Source organism: Furipterus horrens, unplaced genomic scaffold, assembly GCF_987537825.1.
Source record: "Furipterus horrens unplaced genomic scaffold, mFurHor1.1.pri manual_scaffold_4, whole genome shotgun sequence".
Taxonomy (NCBI): Eukaryota; Metazoa; Chordata; class Mammalia; order Chiroptera; family Furipteridae; genus Furipterus; species Furipterus horrens.
In genome coordinates this window covers 7849808-7862443 of record NW_028327174.1, presented here as the reverse complement: position 1 = coordinate 7862443, position 12636 = coordinate 7849808, and the positions used below count along the sequence as shown (strand labels likewise).

At 57.6% G+C, this 12636-nt stretch overlaps 1 protein-coding gene across 2 annotated transcripts in view; it reads right to left on the bottom strand.

Moving 5' to 3' along the window:
• CARD10 (caspase recruitment domain family member 10) overlaps positions 1–12636 on the bottom strand; it is a 31167-nt gene that overhangs the window by 3142 nt on the left and 15389 nt on the right. For both annotated transcript variants that reach the window (XM_090272477.1, XM_090272478.1), the window contains exons 8-17: positions 11459–11650; positions 10086–10220; positions 9668–9783; positions 8842–8870; positions 8323–8446; positions 2854–3013; positions 2312–2423; positions 1623–1866; positions 1369–1438; positions 230–332 (exon numbers count right to left, since the gene is read on the bottom strand). In XM_090272477.1, coding sequence (XP_090128603.1) covers positions 230–332; positions 1369–1438; positions 1623–1866; positions 2312–2423; positions 2854–3013; positions 8323–8446; positions 8842–8870; positions 9668–9783; positions 10086–10220; positions 11459–11650 — 1285 coding nt within the window. The remainder of the gene's footprint in view (positions 1–229; positions 333–1368; positions 1439–1622; positions 1867–2311; positions 2424–2853; positions 3014–8322; positions 8447–8841; positions 8871–9667; positions 9784–10085; positions 10221–11458; positions 11651–12636) is intronic.

Genomic DNA, 12636 nt, shown 5'->3' with positions numbered 1-12636 from the left:
CACACAGACTTGTGAACACACCTGGACACACGCGCCTCCCCCACCCGCCAGCGCCCTTAACCCTGGAGGCCCATCTCCCACCAAGGGGAACCTGGTTTCTCAGGCCCCTGGCATGGGCCCCGCCCCCCTGGTACCCCACTAACAGGCCCTTCCAGGCCAAAGGACACCAGAGGCGCGCTCCTGACCTCCATGGGCAGCCCAGGCTGCACCTCCCCACCTGTGCACTCACCGGAGCAGGGTTCCAGCAGCACCTGCTCTGGAGGCTCCCCTGCAGAGTTCCCCGCATGCTTGGGCTTCACCAGGCGCAGCTGATCCAGGGCTCGCTTCTTCAGCTGGAGAGGGCAGAGGGAAAGAGGGGCAGCCGTGAGCTCTGCTCTATCCCACCCTCGGGCAGAGGGGGAAGTAAATGGAACCTCAGGCAGAGGGGACCCCATGTCACCACTGCTCAGGCACCATGGAAGAGCTCCTTCCTACTGGGTCTTCTCCTGCTCCGCCCCCAGCCCAACGTAGCTCCCCAGGCAGGAGAGGACAACTATCCCTGACAGCCCAGGGAAGTGAGCTTGTCTACCAGTTAGAGCTGGAGGAGCCTTAGGTCTGCCCGCCCCCATTTTACAGATGGGCAAACTGAGGCCCAGAGAAGAGAGGAGCCTAATGTTTCAGAAGAGACAAGGTTTGGGATCTCTTCCAATGTATTAGCAATGTGGCCTTGGGGAGGAAAATTAATGAAACCAGTAACAGCATCAATTATACCAATAGCTGACAGGTCCTGAATGCCTATAATGTGACGAACACTAACTAGGCCCCAGATATGCATGAACCACTGAAGCCTTCAATGCCAAGGGGCCAAGCAGGCAGTGAACTCCCCATTTTACAGATGAGGACACAGAGCCTCCAGAGAGGGTCAGGTAGTTGTTCAAGGATGCACGCTGCTTAAGTGGCAGAACTGGGCTTCAAATCCAGACAGCCTGGCTCTCAAGCCCCCTCTAGTGCCGTAGCCTCTTGAGTTACTTACCATCTCTGAGCCTCATTCTGCCCAGGAGGATCACCCAGCCCAGCCCTTATCCAGAGATCAGAAAAGGGGATATAACTGTCATTCTGTCAAGTGCTTACCATGCTCCAGGCTTGCTCCTGAGCACCGGGCACACTCTATCTCATTTAATCTCTCAACTACCCTGGACATGAGTCCTTCCATTCTATTTGCTGGCACAGAGATGATCAACCAAGTCCAGGTGAGGGGACAAGGTGGGGGCCTCCCTCCACTCCTCCCTCAGGGTGTCCAGAGAATAAAGCCCGGCCTCTCCCTTTTGGACCCCACCCCTGACAGCGCTTCTCCCCAGACCCTCTCCCAGCTGGTGCAGCCCTGCTTACATTGCTGCGGGGCCCTCGGTGCCGGCCAGCATGCAAGCACTTCTCCTGAACTTCCAGAAGCTGCTGGGCTCTGGGGGGGTGGGGGGGAGTCATGTCATATGTTTGTAGGGAGACAAGGAGCCCCTCACCTCCTCTTCTCTAGTCCTCCACCCTGTCCCAGAGGATGGTGAGGGATTGCAGAGGAAGGAAGAGGCCCCCAACCCGGTCCCAGCTCCCAATGGGATCCCGTCCCCAGACTCCTGGCTCTGGGTCACCTCTGATAATTGGGTACTGTGCCCCGGTCCAGGTCCCGCAGTGTGAGGCGGTCGACCCGTGTGCAGAACCACTCCTGCCGTCGCTTATACGCTGGGTCCACCAGCCGCAGGATCTCCTGGGCTTTCACACACAGGGCATGGGGGTCTGCCCGTTCGGGAGAAGTGAAGTTGGCTCGAATATAGAAGGGCTCAGCACCCAGCCCCTTCACCCAGGCGTCTAGGGCCTCGTGGAAGGACTGGCAAGCTGGGCGTGGGCAGGGGGCAGCAGGGAGGACAAGAGGAGGGCGAAGTCAGGGATCAGATGTGGCCTCCCACAGCCCAAGCCTCCAGAATCCCACCTTCCTCTTTCTAAAGTGAGAGTTGGAGACCGGAGAGCAGGACTTGCCCAAGGCCACCAAGCCCACTAGGGGAAGAACAAGGACTCGCACCCAAGTGTCTGGACTCCTGTCCAGTGCTCCTTTCGCTGTCAGCTGCTTACTGCAGACAGAGGAAGGGCACAGGGACAGCCACCCAGCATGAGGTGGAGACACAGGAAGGAAGGGTCCTGCCAAGCATCAGGAGATGGAGCGTCTCCCTCTCAGGCCTCTCACCTCCGTGGACTGGATGAACCCTCTCTCGGGCCCTTTGCCTGAGCTCTTGACTTTTTAGGACCCGTGAGTTCCCAGGCCCTCCCCGCAGGCCAGACTTACCCTTAGAGTCCATCAGGAAGGGGAGTGTGGACACCTGGTTCCAAGGCAGGGTTCTCTGCTGGGCCTCCCCTTCCAGACCTGTCCCCTCCAGACCAGCAGCCTCTGCCCTAGGCTGGGAGATAGCCCAGGCAGGGAAGGAGAAAAGTCAGCTTCCAAAGGCAGCGCAGCCCTGGCTCTGGAGGACGCCTGAGTGGGGCTGACCATGTCTCACAAGTCAGATGCCTCCACCTTCAGAGGGCAGCCAGACCCCGCTCCCTTCAGCAGGGCTCTCCACCAGCAGGTTCACCCTGGTCCTTCCCATATTGAAAAGCAGGGATCTGTCAAGGTGCTGTCATTCTGCCCCACCTCCCAGGCCCTGCCCAATCAGGTTTCACTTAATGCTCACTGGGCGGGGCAACCAGCAGTTAAACAGTGAGCCTGCCTCCTCTCTGGTCAATCCCCAGTAACTCCACCCACTGACCGACATTCACCAATCAGAAGACAGCCAGCCCTGGCTAAAGCACTAACTCTGTCCCCAGCCCAGAGTAGAGGGAGGCCCTCACCTCTCTTGGTTCCACCCTGGCAGACCCTGGCCCAGAGAGCACCCTCCGCACCACGGTCCCAGGCCAGTTTTCCCCAAAAAACGGCACGCCATCTGAGCCCCTGTCTTGGGGTTCGGGTCCCCCAGGCGGGCTCCGGGCAGACACATGGATGGCCAGAGACCTGAGAAGAGAGAAGGGGGATGGGAATTAGAGTTCAGTCAGCATTTTGATTCAGTTCAACATTCTTGGAAAATGATAGCGATTCCCCAAGTAGGCCATGACTCCCACCCCCGTCCACTGCACCTGCTGTGCTACTGCCTGGAATGCACTTCCCCCTCTTCTGTGCCTGGCAAATTCTGCTCATCCTTCAGGGCTCAGGTCAAAAGCAACCTCTCCCCTCAGGCCCCTGCAAACGGCGAGGTGGGGCTTCCTGCAGAAGCGCCCCGTCTGCACCTTGCATGTTGTCTCCTGTTTCCTCCATCAGAGAGAGCACCTTCAGAACCAGCCGGCTGCCATGTTCAGCTCTGGATCCCTGGCACCAAACCCAGTGTCTGGCATATAGTAGATGACTAATAAAAGCTTGCTATGCTCACAGTCTGGGAACAAAGTTCACCATTAGAACATAACACAGATCAGAGATGGTCACGGCCGGCAGTGGGAACACAACGGGGAGCGGCTTCCCAGAGGAAGCAGCCGCTGGGTTACACCACGGTCAAGAATAGAAGCACTTCGGTAACAGAGGAGCTGGTGTTCCAGGCTGGAGGGCGAGCAGGAGCCAAGGTGTGGGGGACAAAGTAGCAGACTGCAGAAGAATTTCATAACAATAATAATAATAGCAGCTCACACTTACTGGGTGCTTCCCACGTGCCAGATACCACGCAAAGCTCCGTGCTCTAATTAACTAATTATACATCAGAAAAGGCAAGCTGTAGCCAGCCTACACAGAGCACAGCACCTGGCCTTCCTCTCGTGGACAGTGGGAGACACTGATGGTTAAGACAAAGAGTCACCAAGGTCCCCATTGCCACAGAGCTCTCCCTGTCCCTGCATGAGAATTGGTGAGGCCTTATGGCCAGACTCAGAGACCCCCTCTGGCCCCAGTACAAGAAAAGGGAGAGACCAGAGTCAGCGGGTGTGCCCCAGCTAAAGAGGTGGCCCAGGCAGAGCCCAGACATCCATCCACCCTCCAGCAGCAGCACATAGCCACACTGCCCCCTGCTGCCATCCCGGGGTGAGCAACACTGCAAGGACCTTAACCCAATCAGCACCCAAGCAGAGGGGGGAACTCTGGCCCTGAGGAGCCCATCTTGGCTCCTGGCCCCCTCAGTCAAAACAGAGAGCCAGGCCCAGGGGGGTGGGGGCTGGACATGGGTGCTGGCGACATCAGAACTGCCTTCACAGGTTCATTCAGCCCCGGGACTGTCCTGGCTGCATGGAGGTGGCGTGGAAAGGCCTGTGCAGACCTGGGAGACCCAAGGCCGGGCCTGGCTACGCTGCCCATTGGCCTGATGGCTGGAGCAACACCATCCAGTTTCAAACCCCAGTGTTAACTGGATGAGGGAGCTGGCTGCTTGATTCTCAGTCGCCATCCCCGTAAAGCAAGGACAGCGGTGGCGCCTGACTCCCACTTTGTGTGTAAGGGCAGACCAATGTAAAGATAGCGCAGGTAGTCCTGGCTGGTGGGGCTTGGTGGATCAAGTGCTGGCCTGTGAACCAACGGGTCGCCAGTTCAATTCCCAGTCAGGGCACATGGCTGGACTGCAGGTCAGGTCCCCAGTTGCGGGTATGCGAGAGGCAACCACACATTGATGTTTCTCTCCCTCTCTTTCTCCCTCCCTTCCCTTCTCTCTAAAAATAATTAAATAAAATCTTTTTTAAAAATAGATGGTGCAGGTAGAGGGGGCCTCCAACTGCAGGCCCATTCTTAAGTGGGAAGTGATTTCTGGTTTTCAATGGCATGCAATAGAATATATAAGCCTGTCTCCCTTCAAGTAAACCCAACTATTGCCTCGTGCCCCTTGTGTCTCAGGCCTGCGTATGGGGTTTCTCTCACTGCGATGCGGACAGCAGAGTTTCAGAAGGGTGGCACGGGGGTACCCGCAGGAACTCCGGGGACAGATGGTCTGCTTACTTACCCTCCAGCCCTCAGCGGCCCCCACTGCGTCTACCTATTTCATTGTACAATGCAGTGAGTTAAAACGTGGGACGTTCTTAGAACAGTGTCCGGTAAGAATTAAGTGCCCAGTGAGAATTAGACAGTCGCTGTTCTCTGGTGTGACTCGAGACACATCACTGGAGGGTGCGCAGCTTCCCCACCTCTTTGCACCCACAGTCGGTTCACCGTCACGGCTCCCCCAGACCTGGACCCACCCGCAGCCTGCACCCAGGCCCTCCAGCCCTGCTCCAGCACATCCCTTTCTCCCGTCATAGTGACTCCACCCTCCAACCCCATGATCAGGCTTATTGCCAACTCCTGCTGCTTCCTGAAGACACAGCTCAGGGGTCCCCTCCTTCAGGATCCCCCTTTGCCACCTCCCTGAAGGACCAGGTAACTTCTCTGAGCCTCCACAGCCCCTGGTTACCAATTCTCAGCACCTGGGGTCCCACCGAGGGCAGGGTCCAGATTAAGTCCCTCTCAGTCCCAGGCCACAGCAGAAAGACAGGAAGCAGGGGACAGAAGCCTCCTGGGACTCCAGGGTCTCCAGTAACACACTCCTGCTGTGACCCCCAACCCTCTCTGCAGGCGGTGCAAAGGATGAGGTATCCTGTCCACCCGGTGAGGGCTCCAAGGTCCCTCCCCCAATACTGGGTCAGGAGGTCAGGCCACAGGGAAACAGAGGGCAATAGAGCCAGTCCTTCACTCTGCCAGCTCTGAGCAGTGATGGCCCAAGTGGCCTCAATGAGTGCCACCTGCCCCACCCCAGGGCACTCTGGGAAGATCTCTAGGCAGTGTCCATGACTGCTTTGTTCTAGGTCAGAGACCTGTGAAGCAGAGACTTGAACGAGTCGCACTTACTACCTTATTTAATCCTCCCAGCAACCCTACGGGAGACATCTGTTATTCCCTCATATTAGAGTACAGGGAAACTGAGGCACGGGGGAGTTATAATTTAACAAGGCTTGCACAGCTGGTGGTCGGTAGAGTCTGGCAATGAGCTAGTCAAACCCTGTGCAAAGATGGAAGCTACCAGAGATCCTGAGTCTACGTAAACAAGGGCGGGCAGGGGCAGGGCCTGGCCGGGGCCACAGCACCTGGAGCTGTCCCCACCCGCCCCTTCCTACTCAGCACCTCACTGTCCCCCACCCTGTCCATCCCTCCGTCCATCCTGCAGGCTGCTCCAGCACCCCCCACTGCCTGTCACCTCTGCCCTGCCCCCAGGCACCATGAGCCCAGCTGGGGAGACAAGGGCTGAAAATACCCAGCGTGTAGTGAGTACTGAACACGAGTGTGAGATTAGGTGACTTAGCTGGGCCCTGGCCAGGTGGCACGTACAGGAGGCAACCGATGGATGTTTCTCTTTTTCTCTCTCTCCCTCTCTCTCTCCCTTCCTCTCTCTCTAAAATGTTTTTGTTTTTTAAAGTGACTTAGATGGAAGGAAGGCACCGTGGCGTCCCCAATTCCACCACTAAGCAGCCTTGGGACAGATTCCTGACACTCTGAGCCTCCTTCTCCTTATCTGAATAACAAGACTAAAAATGCTAGCCTTGCAGGCTACTCGGAATTAAGCAACCAGGGCAACAACAATATTAGCTAAGAGCTCACTTTACCACTCATTCTGAGCCAGGCACAGTTCTACGTACTCCAACAGGAGTGCCCCCACAATAGCCCGGAAGGGCAGGCACAGCTGTGACCCCATTTTACAGAGCAGGAAACTGAGGCACTGGGAAATTAAGTGGCATGCCCAAGATTCCACAGTAGCAAGCGACAGAGCCGGGACTTCAGCTGACAAAGTCTGTCTTCTTCACTGTGCTGTGCCATGGCCCCAGGACATACGCACTGGCACCTCACCTCCCTCTCTGCCTGTCCATCAACTTCTTTCTCTCTCCGTCCTCCACCCCTGCCTCACCCAAATCTGTGTGTGTGTCCTCCACCCCCATCTCCCTCCTCCCGGGAACCAGCATGGGCAGCAGAGGTGGCCTCATGATCACATGGCTCCTGCTCCCTCTGCCACATCCCGGAGCCCCTGGACAACAGCCAAGACCCCTTTTGCAGGCCTGAGCTGGAGGGAGGAAGGGCCAAGTCAGGCAGGAAGGGAGGTGCCTCCACCCCTTCCCCCAGAAGCATGTCCTGCGCAGGGAGAAACAATGTCACACTGGGCCCGTTGCCGGGGGTGAAGGTGGGGGCAGGGCCCTGGACAAGGGCCTGGCCAAGCTGCTTCCAGGAGGCGGGAGGCCCGGGTGCTGCTCTGCCCTGACTTCCTGATGATCCATTCTCTGTCTCTAGCATCCCCACTTTCCAGCTCTGACATCAGTGCTTCCTACACCCTTTCCAAAACCCAAGTCTGATCAGGTCACTGTGGACTTTGGCCAGCGCACATCCCAGCCGTGTGACCTCAGGCCAGCTGCTTAACCTCTCTGAGCCTGAGAGTCTTCGTCTCTACAACAGGAACAATCACACTAATGCCTGCCTCCCAGGACAGAGAGAATGCTTAAGGCAGCCAGCAACTGGCCTGCAGGTAGTAATGGCTAAACCCTCGCAGCTTTCCCAGAGCGCACCTGCCAAAGTCCACACTTTCCCTGCTGGACCCACAAAGCCTGCGGTGCTCGGCCTTCCCACCTCCCCACTGCGTGCTCCAGTCAAGGCCAAACTCCAGGCCCTCTTCCAGTCGCCCAGCTGCTGTCCCTACCTGCTCTCTCTCCGTGGCTGAGTTCAAAGGTCACATTCCCAGCCCAGCCTTTTCTCTCTCTCTCTGCCTCCCTGGGGTCCACCAGAAAGTTCGGTCAGGAGGCCACTCCTTGGCCAACACGCAGAGCCGCAGAGCTCACTGCCTGCAGCTCACTCGGCGCCAATGTGTTTCATGGCTCCCATCACCAGTTGTGTCCGGCCCAGCTGCCGGGGCTCCCAAGGGGGCCCCACCCCACTCACAGCACAAAGCTTTGCTGGGCGGTGCAGTCTGGCGGGAGCTCAGAGCTGCAAGACCAGGCAGAGTGCGAGTGTCCGTGCAAGTAACAACTGCCATTTACTGAGCACCTACTATGCACCTGGCAAAGCCAGGTGCTTTGCTGACATGAGTCCTAGACCTCAAAACACCCATGTGCAGAAGAGAGAGATCACTGTCCCCTTTAGCTGATGAGGAAACTGAGGCTCAGAGAGGTGAAGTGACCAGTCACACAGATGATAAACGGTGGTGACAGGGTTTGAACCCAAGGTTGGCCTGTGTCTAAAAACCTTACTGTTCTGGCAGTCGCATAAAGCATAGGCTTGGCTGCTGCTGCCTCCCACCTCGCCCCTGCTCACCCAGCGCCCCCCACCCCGGGCAGCTTCTGTACCTGTTGAGGAGATCCGGGCCGCAGCCTCTGGCCGACAGACCGTCCGGCTTTCCCAAAGGCCACACGCTGTCGGAGGATGAGGACGAGGAGAGGCCAGGGGACCAGGGCTTTAGCGTTACACTCCCTGAGGAGAAGGAGTGAGGTTCAGGGGTACCGGACTGAGAAACGAGGGAGGGCCCAAGGATGACCCAGGGCCCCAAAGCCTGGGGGCCTTGGGACGTTCGAGGCCCCAAGAACACACTGGACCCGCTGGGCTCAGAGCTGGGCCGAGGCCTGCCAGGATGACCCTTCAGTTTCCTGAAGAGGGCGGAGAGTGGACCAGAACTGATGGGCAGCTAGTACTAGCGCTGAATTCAGGCTAAAGCAGCTCCCTCAGAGGCCTCCCCGCCTGGTCAGGGCACAGCAGCACCTCAGGAAGGGGGACCAAGGCCAGGGGCAGAGCAGGCAGCATAGGCCTCAGGTGAGCTGAAAAGCCACCCCCCATGTGAGCCTTCCCCAGGGGTCCCCGGGGGTCCTCACCTGTGATGTCTGACATGCTGCTGAAGGACCTGGGCAGAGAGAGGGTGAGGAGGGGCAGGAGCTGAGGTTCATGGGCATCTGCCCCACTCCCTCCTCCTGCCCCTATGCCGCCAAAAGTTCCTGCAGCCCCCAAGCAAATGCAGGCTAGACCCAAGATGGGATTCCCAGGCACGAGGTACTTACGTGACACAGCTCCCCTAAACTCACAGGGAAAGAAGTGAACCTCCTGACCTCAGCCCCATGGCCTTCCACCTGGAATGCCCTGGCCTGTTCTTTAATGCCATCCCCTCTGGGAACCCTGCCCTGACCTCTCACCCTCACTTTCCACATTGTCATTCATGGCCCCCAAGCCTGCCTACCACACTAGCCCAGGACCCCTCATCACACCCTCCATTCAGGGCAGATTTACTCATCCAATCAAGCCTGCAACTGGCATGCACACCAGGAGGGAGGCCGGTCATCGCTGCCCCCGGTCCCGCACCAGGGGAGAGGGCTTGGTTTTTCCGGCCCCACTGGCTGCAGATGCCCAAACCCTGAGGCCCTGCCCCCTCTGCATGCCCTAGCCCTAAACCATCCAGGCTTCCCCTGGGTTCAGGAACTTTGAGGCTCAGCTTCCAGGGACTCTCCTGCCAGGGTGCTTGGCTGGAGATGAGCCCATTCTGCCCTTTGGCCTTGTCTTAACCCCTGACCTCAGTCATACCTAAGACTCTCAGGGCCTGGGCTTCCAGCACTCTTGCCATTTAAAGGCAGTAAAGGGAAGGGACTCTGGCATTCGGGGTTCTGGGAGGTGGCCGGGCCTCTGCCATCCTCTCCCCGGCCTGCTAACCTCTTAGCAAGTGCAGGGTCCTCCTCTCGCTGCCGGCGGAGGATGGAGCCGGCACTGGGTGGGAAGGGCAGGATGGATAGCCGGTTGATCTCCTTCTCGCTGTCTGTGGCCTCCCCCTGTAATGGCATGACAGGGCCGACGTCAGCCCACTGCACCTTCCCACCACTCAATGCACCTAAGCTGTGCCCATTCCACCGGTGAGAACTGGGACCCAAAACAGAGGAGTGGGCTCTGTAAGATTACAGTGTGAGTGGTCCCCAGGTCCCCTGGGTGAGCTGAAATGAGGCACTTGGCCTTCGTGGGCTTCATTTCCTCCTACGGGACACGGAACTGTCAGCACACTGGGGAGCGCGCTACCTGTTAGTAATTCTGTGAATGCTAACAGCATCCCCCCGCATTCAGGTGGGCAGGGTCTTACCGAGGTGTGAGGCTCAGGTGCCGCCATGACAGCGGCCTCCCCAGCTGTTTCTGGGCCTCCCAGTGGGGAAGGAAACTCGCTCAGGCTCCAGGTGCTGCTGAGGTTGGAGCACAGGGAATGGGAGGAGGTGCAGGCCTGGGAGAGGCAGGGGCAGGGATGAGATCAGCAGTGCTGGGCCAAGGCCAGCCACAGCCACCTGCCGAACACCTGCTGTGTGCACAGCGGGGAGGAGAGGCTCCCGGGCCTCATGGAGTGCTCAGCCTAGAGGACACAAACCATAAGCAAGCAGACAAGATGAAGGGGACAGCCCTATACTCCCATGAAATCAGGGAAGGCGCTCAAAGAGCCACCCAGCCTGGGGCATTGGAGTTATTTTCCGGAGAAAGTGTGCTTCGAACTGAGAACTCAAGGATAAGTAGGTGCTGTGTAGAAAAAATTTGGGAGGATGGTCTAGGCAGATGGAACAGTATGTGCAAAGGCCCTGAGACAGGACTATGACACATTCCAGGAATTCAAAGGCTTAGACCCAGAGAACCAGACTAGAGGGAGGATAGTAAGGGCTTTGTCTTTCCCTTAGAAAAAAAAGGAAAACAGAAAAACCACTGAGGGTTTTTAAAAAGTAAGAAGTCACAGATTCATACTTCCTTTGTTCTATTCTTCCACATACTAAACACCTGGCCAGCTGATTATCTCCAAGCAAAATCAAGATAGGAAATAGCCAAGTTCCTAAGAAGTCCAAGAACTAGCATCTAGTTTACAAAGGGTCTGGAGACACAGCTCCAGTATTGGCTGGCTGCGTGGCCTGGGGCAAGTCCCTGACCCCCTTTGGGTCCTGTGCAATGAGGGAATTGCACTAGCTGCTCTCTAGCTTTTAGGCCCATATTTTGCATTACAAGATGCTCGCAGGCCCTGGGGGAGCAGGGCTTCTCCAAGTGTATGAAAACACAGGCTTCGAACTAGTCTTGGTGTCCCAGGAGCAACCCCAGAAACTCAGAGACCCACGCGCCTCTGTCCTGTTCCCTGACGCACCCACCGTAGCTGGGCCCCCCACACACACACCCCCAACAGACCGGCAAATTCTCCATCCTGGCCAAGAGCTGCCTCCCAAGCCAGCGTGTTCTTGACCCAGGGTGAGGCTCCAGCCAGGACCCACATATTCCCTCCCAGAACCTGTGTCTTCTCTGGCCCAGGGGAGTGTTCCCAGTGGGTGCCACGTGATCCCACTTCTAGCTGAGGGTTCCCACCCAGTTCCCCCATATTCCCACCCTCAGCTGAGATCTCCCACCAGGTCCCATGTGTTCCCAGCCCCGGCTGAAACCTCCCGCCAGGACTCCAGCATGCCCACCAGGACCCTGTACTTCTGCCCCTGTCACCTTGAGGCAGGGGCCGCCCTGGGCCCGCTGCAGCTGCGCCTCCAGCAGGGCCTTGGTGCCCTCCAGGCTGGTGAGCATGGTCAGCAGCTCATCCCGCTCAGCCTCCAGGCCTCGCACCTGCTTGCGGTACTGGTCCTTCTCAATCAGGCTCTGCGAATACTGCAGCTGGATGCGGTCGCGGCTTTGGATGGCCTGGGGAGAGCGGGCAGGGAGGGTGAAGGCACCCCACTGACAGTGTCTTGGCCTCTGACTACACAGATGGGGTGACAGCAGGAACAGCACTTCCTGTGTGCCTGGCCCTGGGTTTCATATCAGCTCATGTAATTATCACACTCACCTTCCAAGTTAGAAATTCTCCTTATTATCATCTCATAGCGAAGAAACCAAGGCAGCAAGGGGAGGGCTGGGATTCGAACCCAAGCAGCCTAGTTGCAGAGCCCAGGCTCTTACCACTTCCCAAGAACAACTTAAAACTCTGAGGCCTACTGTGTGGGGCCATCTTAACTGACTGCATCCCCGCCTAGTGGAGGAGACTGGGTTCAAACCCAGCCTACTGCATCCAAAGCACTTTTCTAAGGTCCCTGAGAGCTCGGCCTATGGGACCTGCCACACACTGCCTCAGAGACAGCTGGGGCCAGAAGCCTAGCAGCCAGGAGCAACGGGACAAAGCACAGATCCCTGAGCCCACCCAGACCCCAAAATCAGAATGTCCAGGGTGAAGCCTCCAAGCTGCCTTCTCACCAAGCCCGTCAGGGGATTCTGAGGCCCATTCTAATGTGCAGACTTCCGCTCCTCTGGTGGGATTCACACTAGATCCACCGACAAAACCTCCTGCCCTCCCCAGTGCGTGGGAGTCTCATGCAGGAGGCCTGGGGGCCTAAAGGAGGTGGCCCTGGTCTTTAGCCCACCCTGTGGCCTCAGATGGTGAGGACTATGTTGTCCAGAGCCTGGGAGCCAGAGCTTTTGAGAATTTCTTTATCAGCAAATATTTGCAAGCACCTCCCCTGTGTAAGTCTTGGTTTGTTTTGTTTGTTTTTTAGAGAAAGAGGAAGAGAGGGAGAGAAACACAGATGTGGGAGAGATGTATAGATCGGCTGCCTCTCACATACCCCCGACCAGGGACCTGGCCCGCAACCCAGGCCTGTGCCCTGACTGGGAATCGAACCAGCGACCTTTTG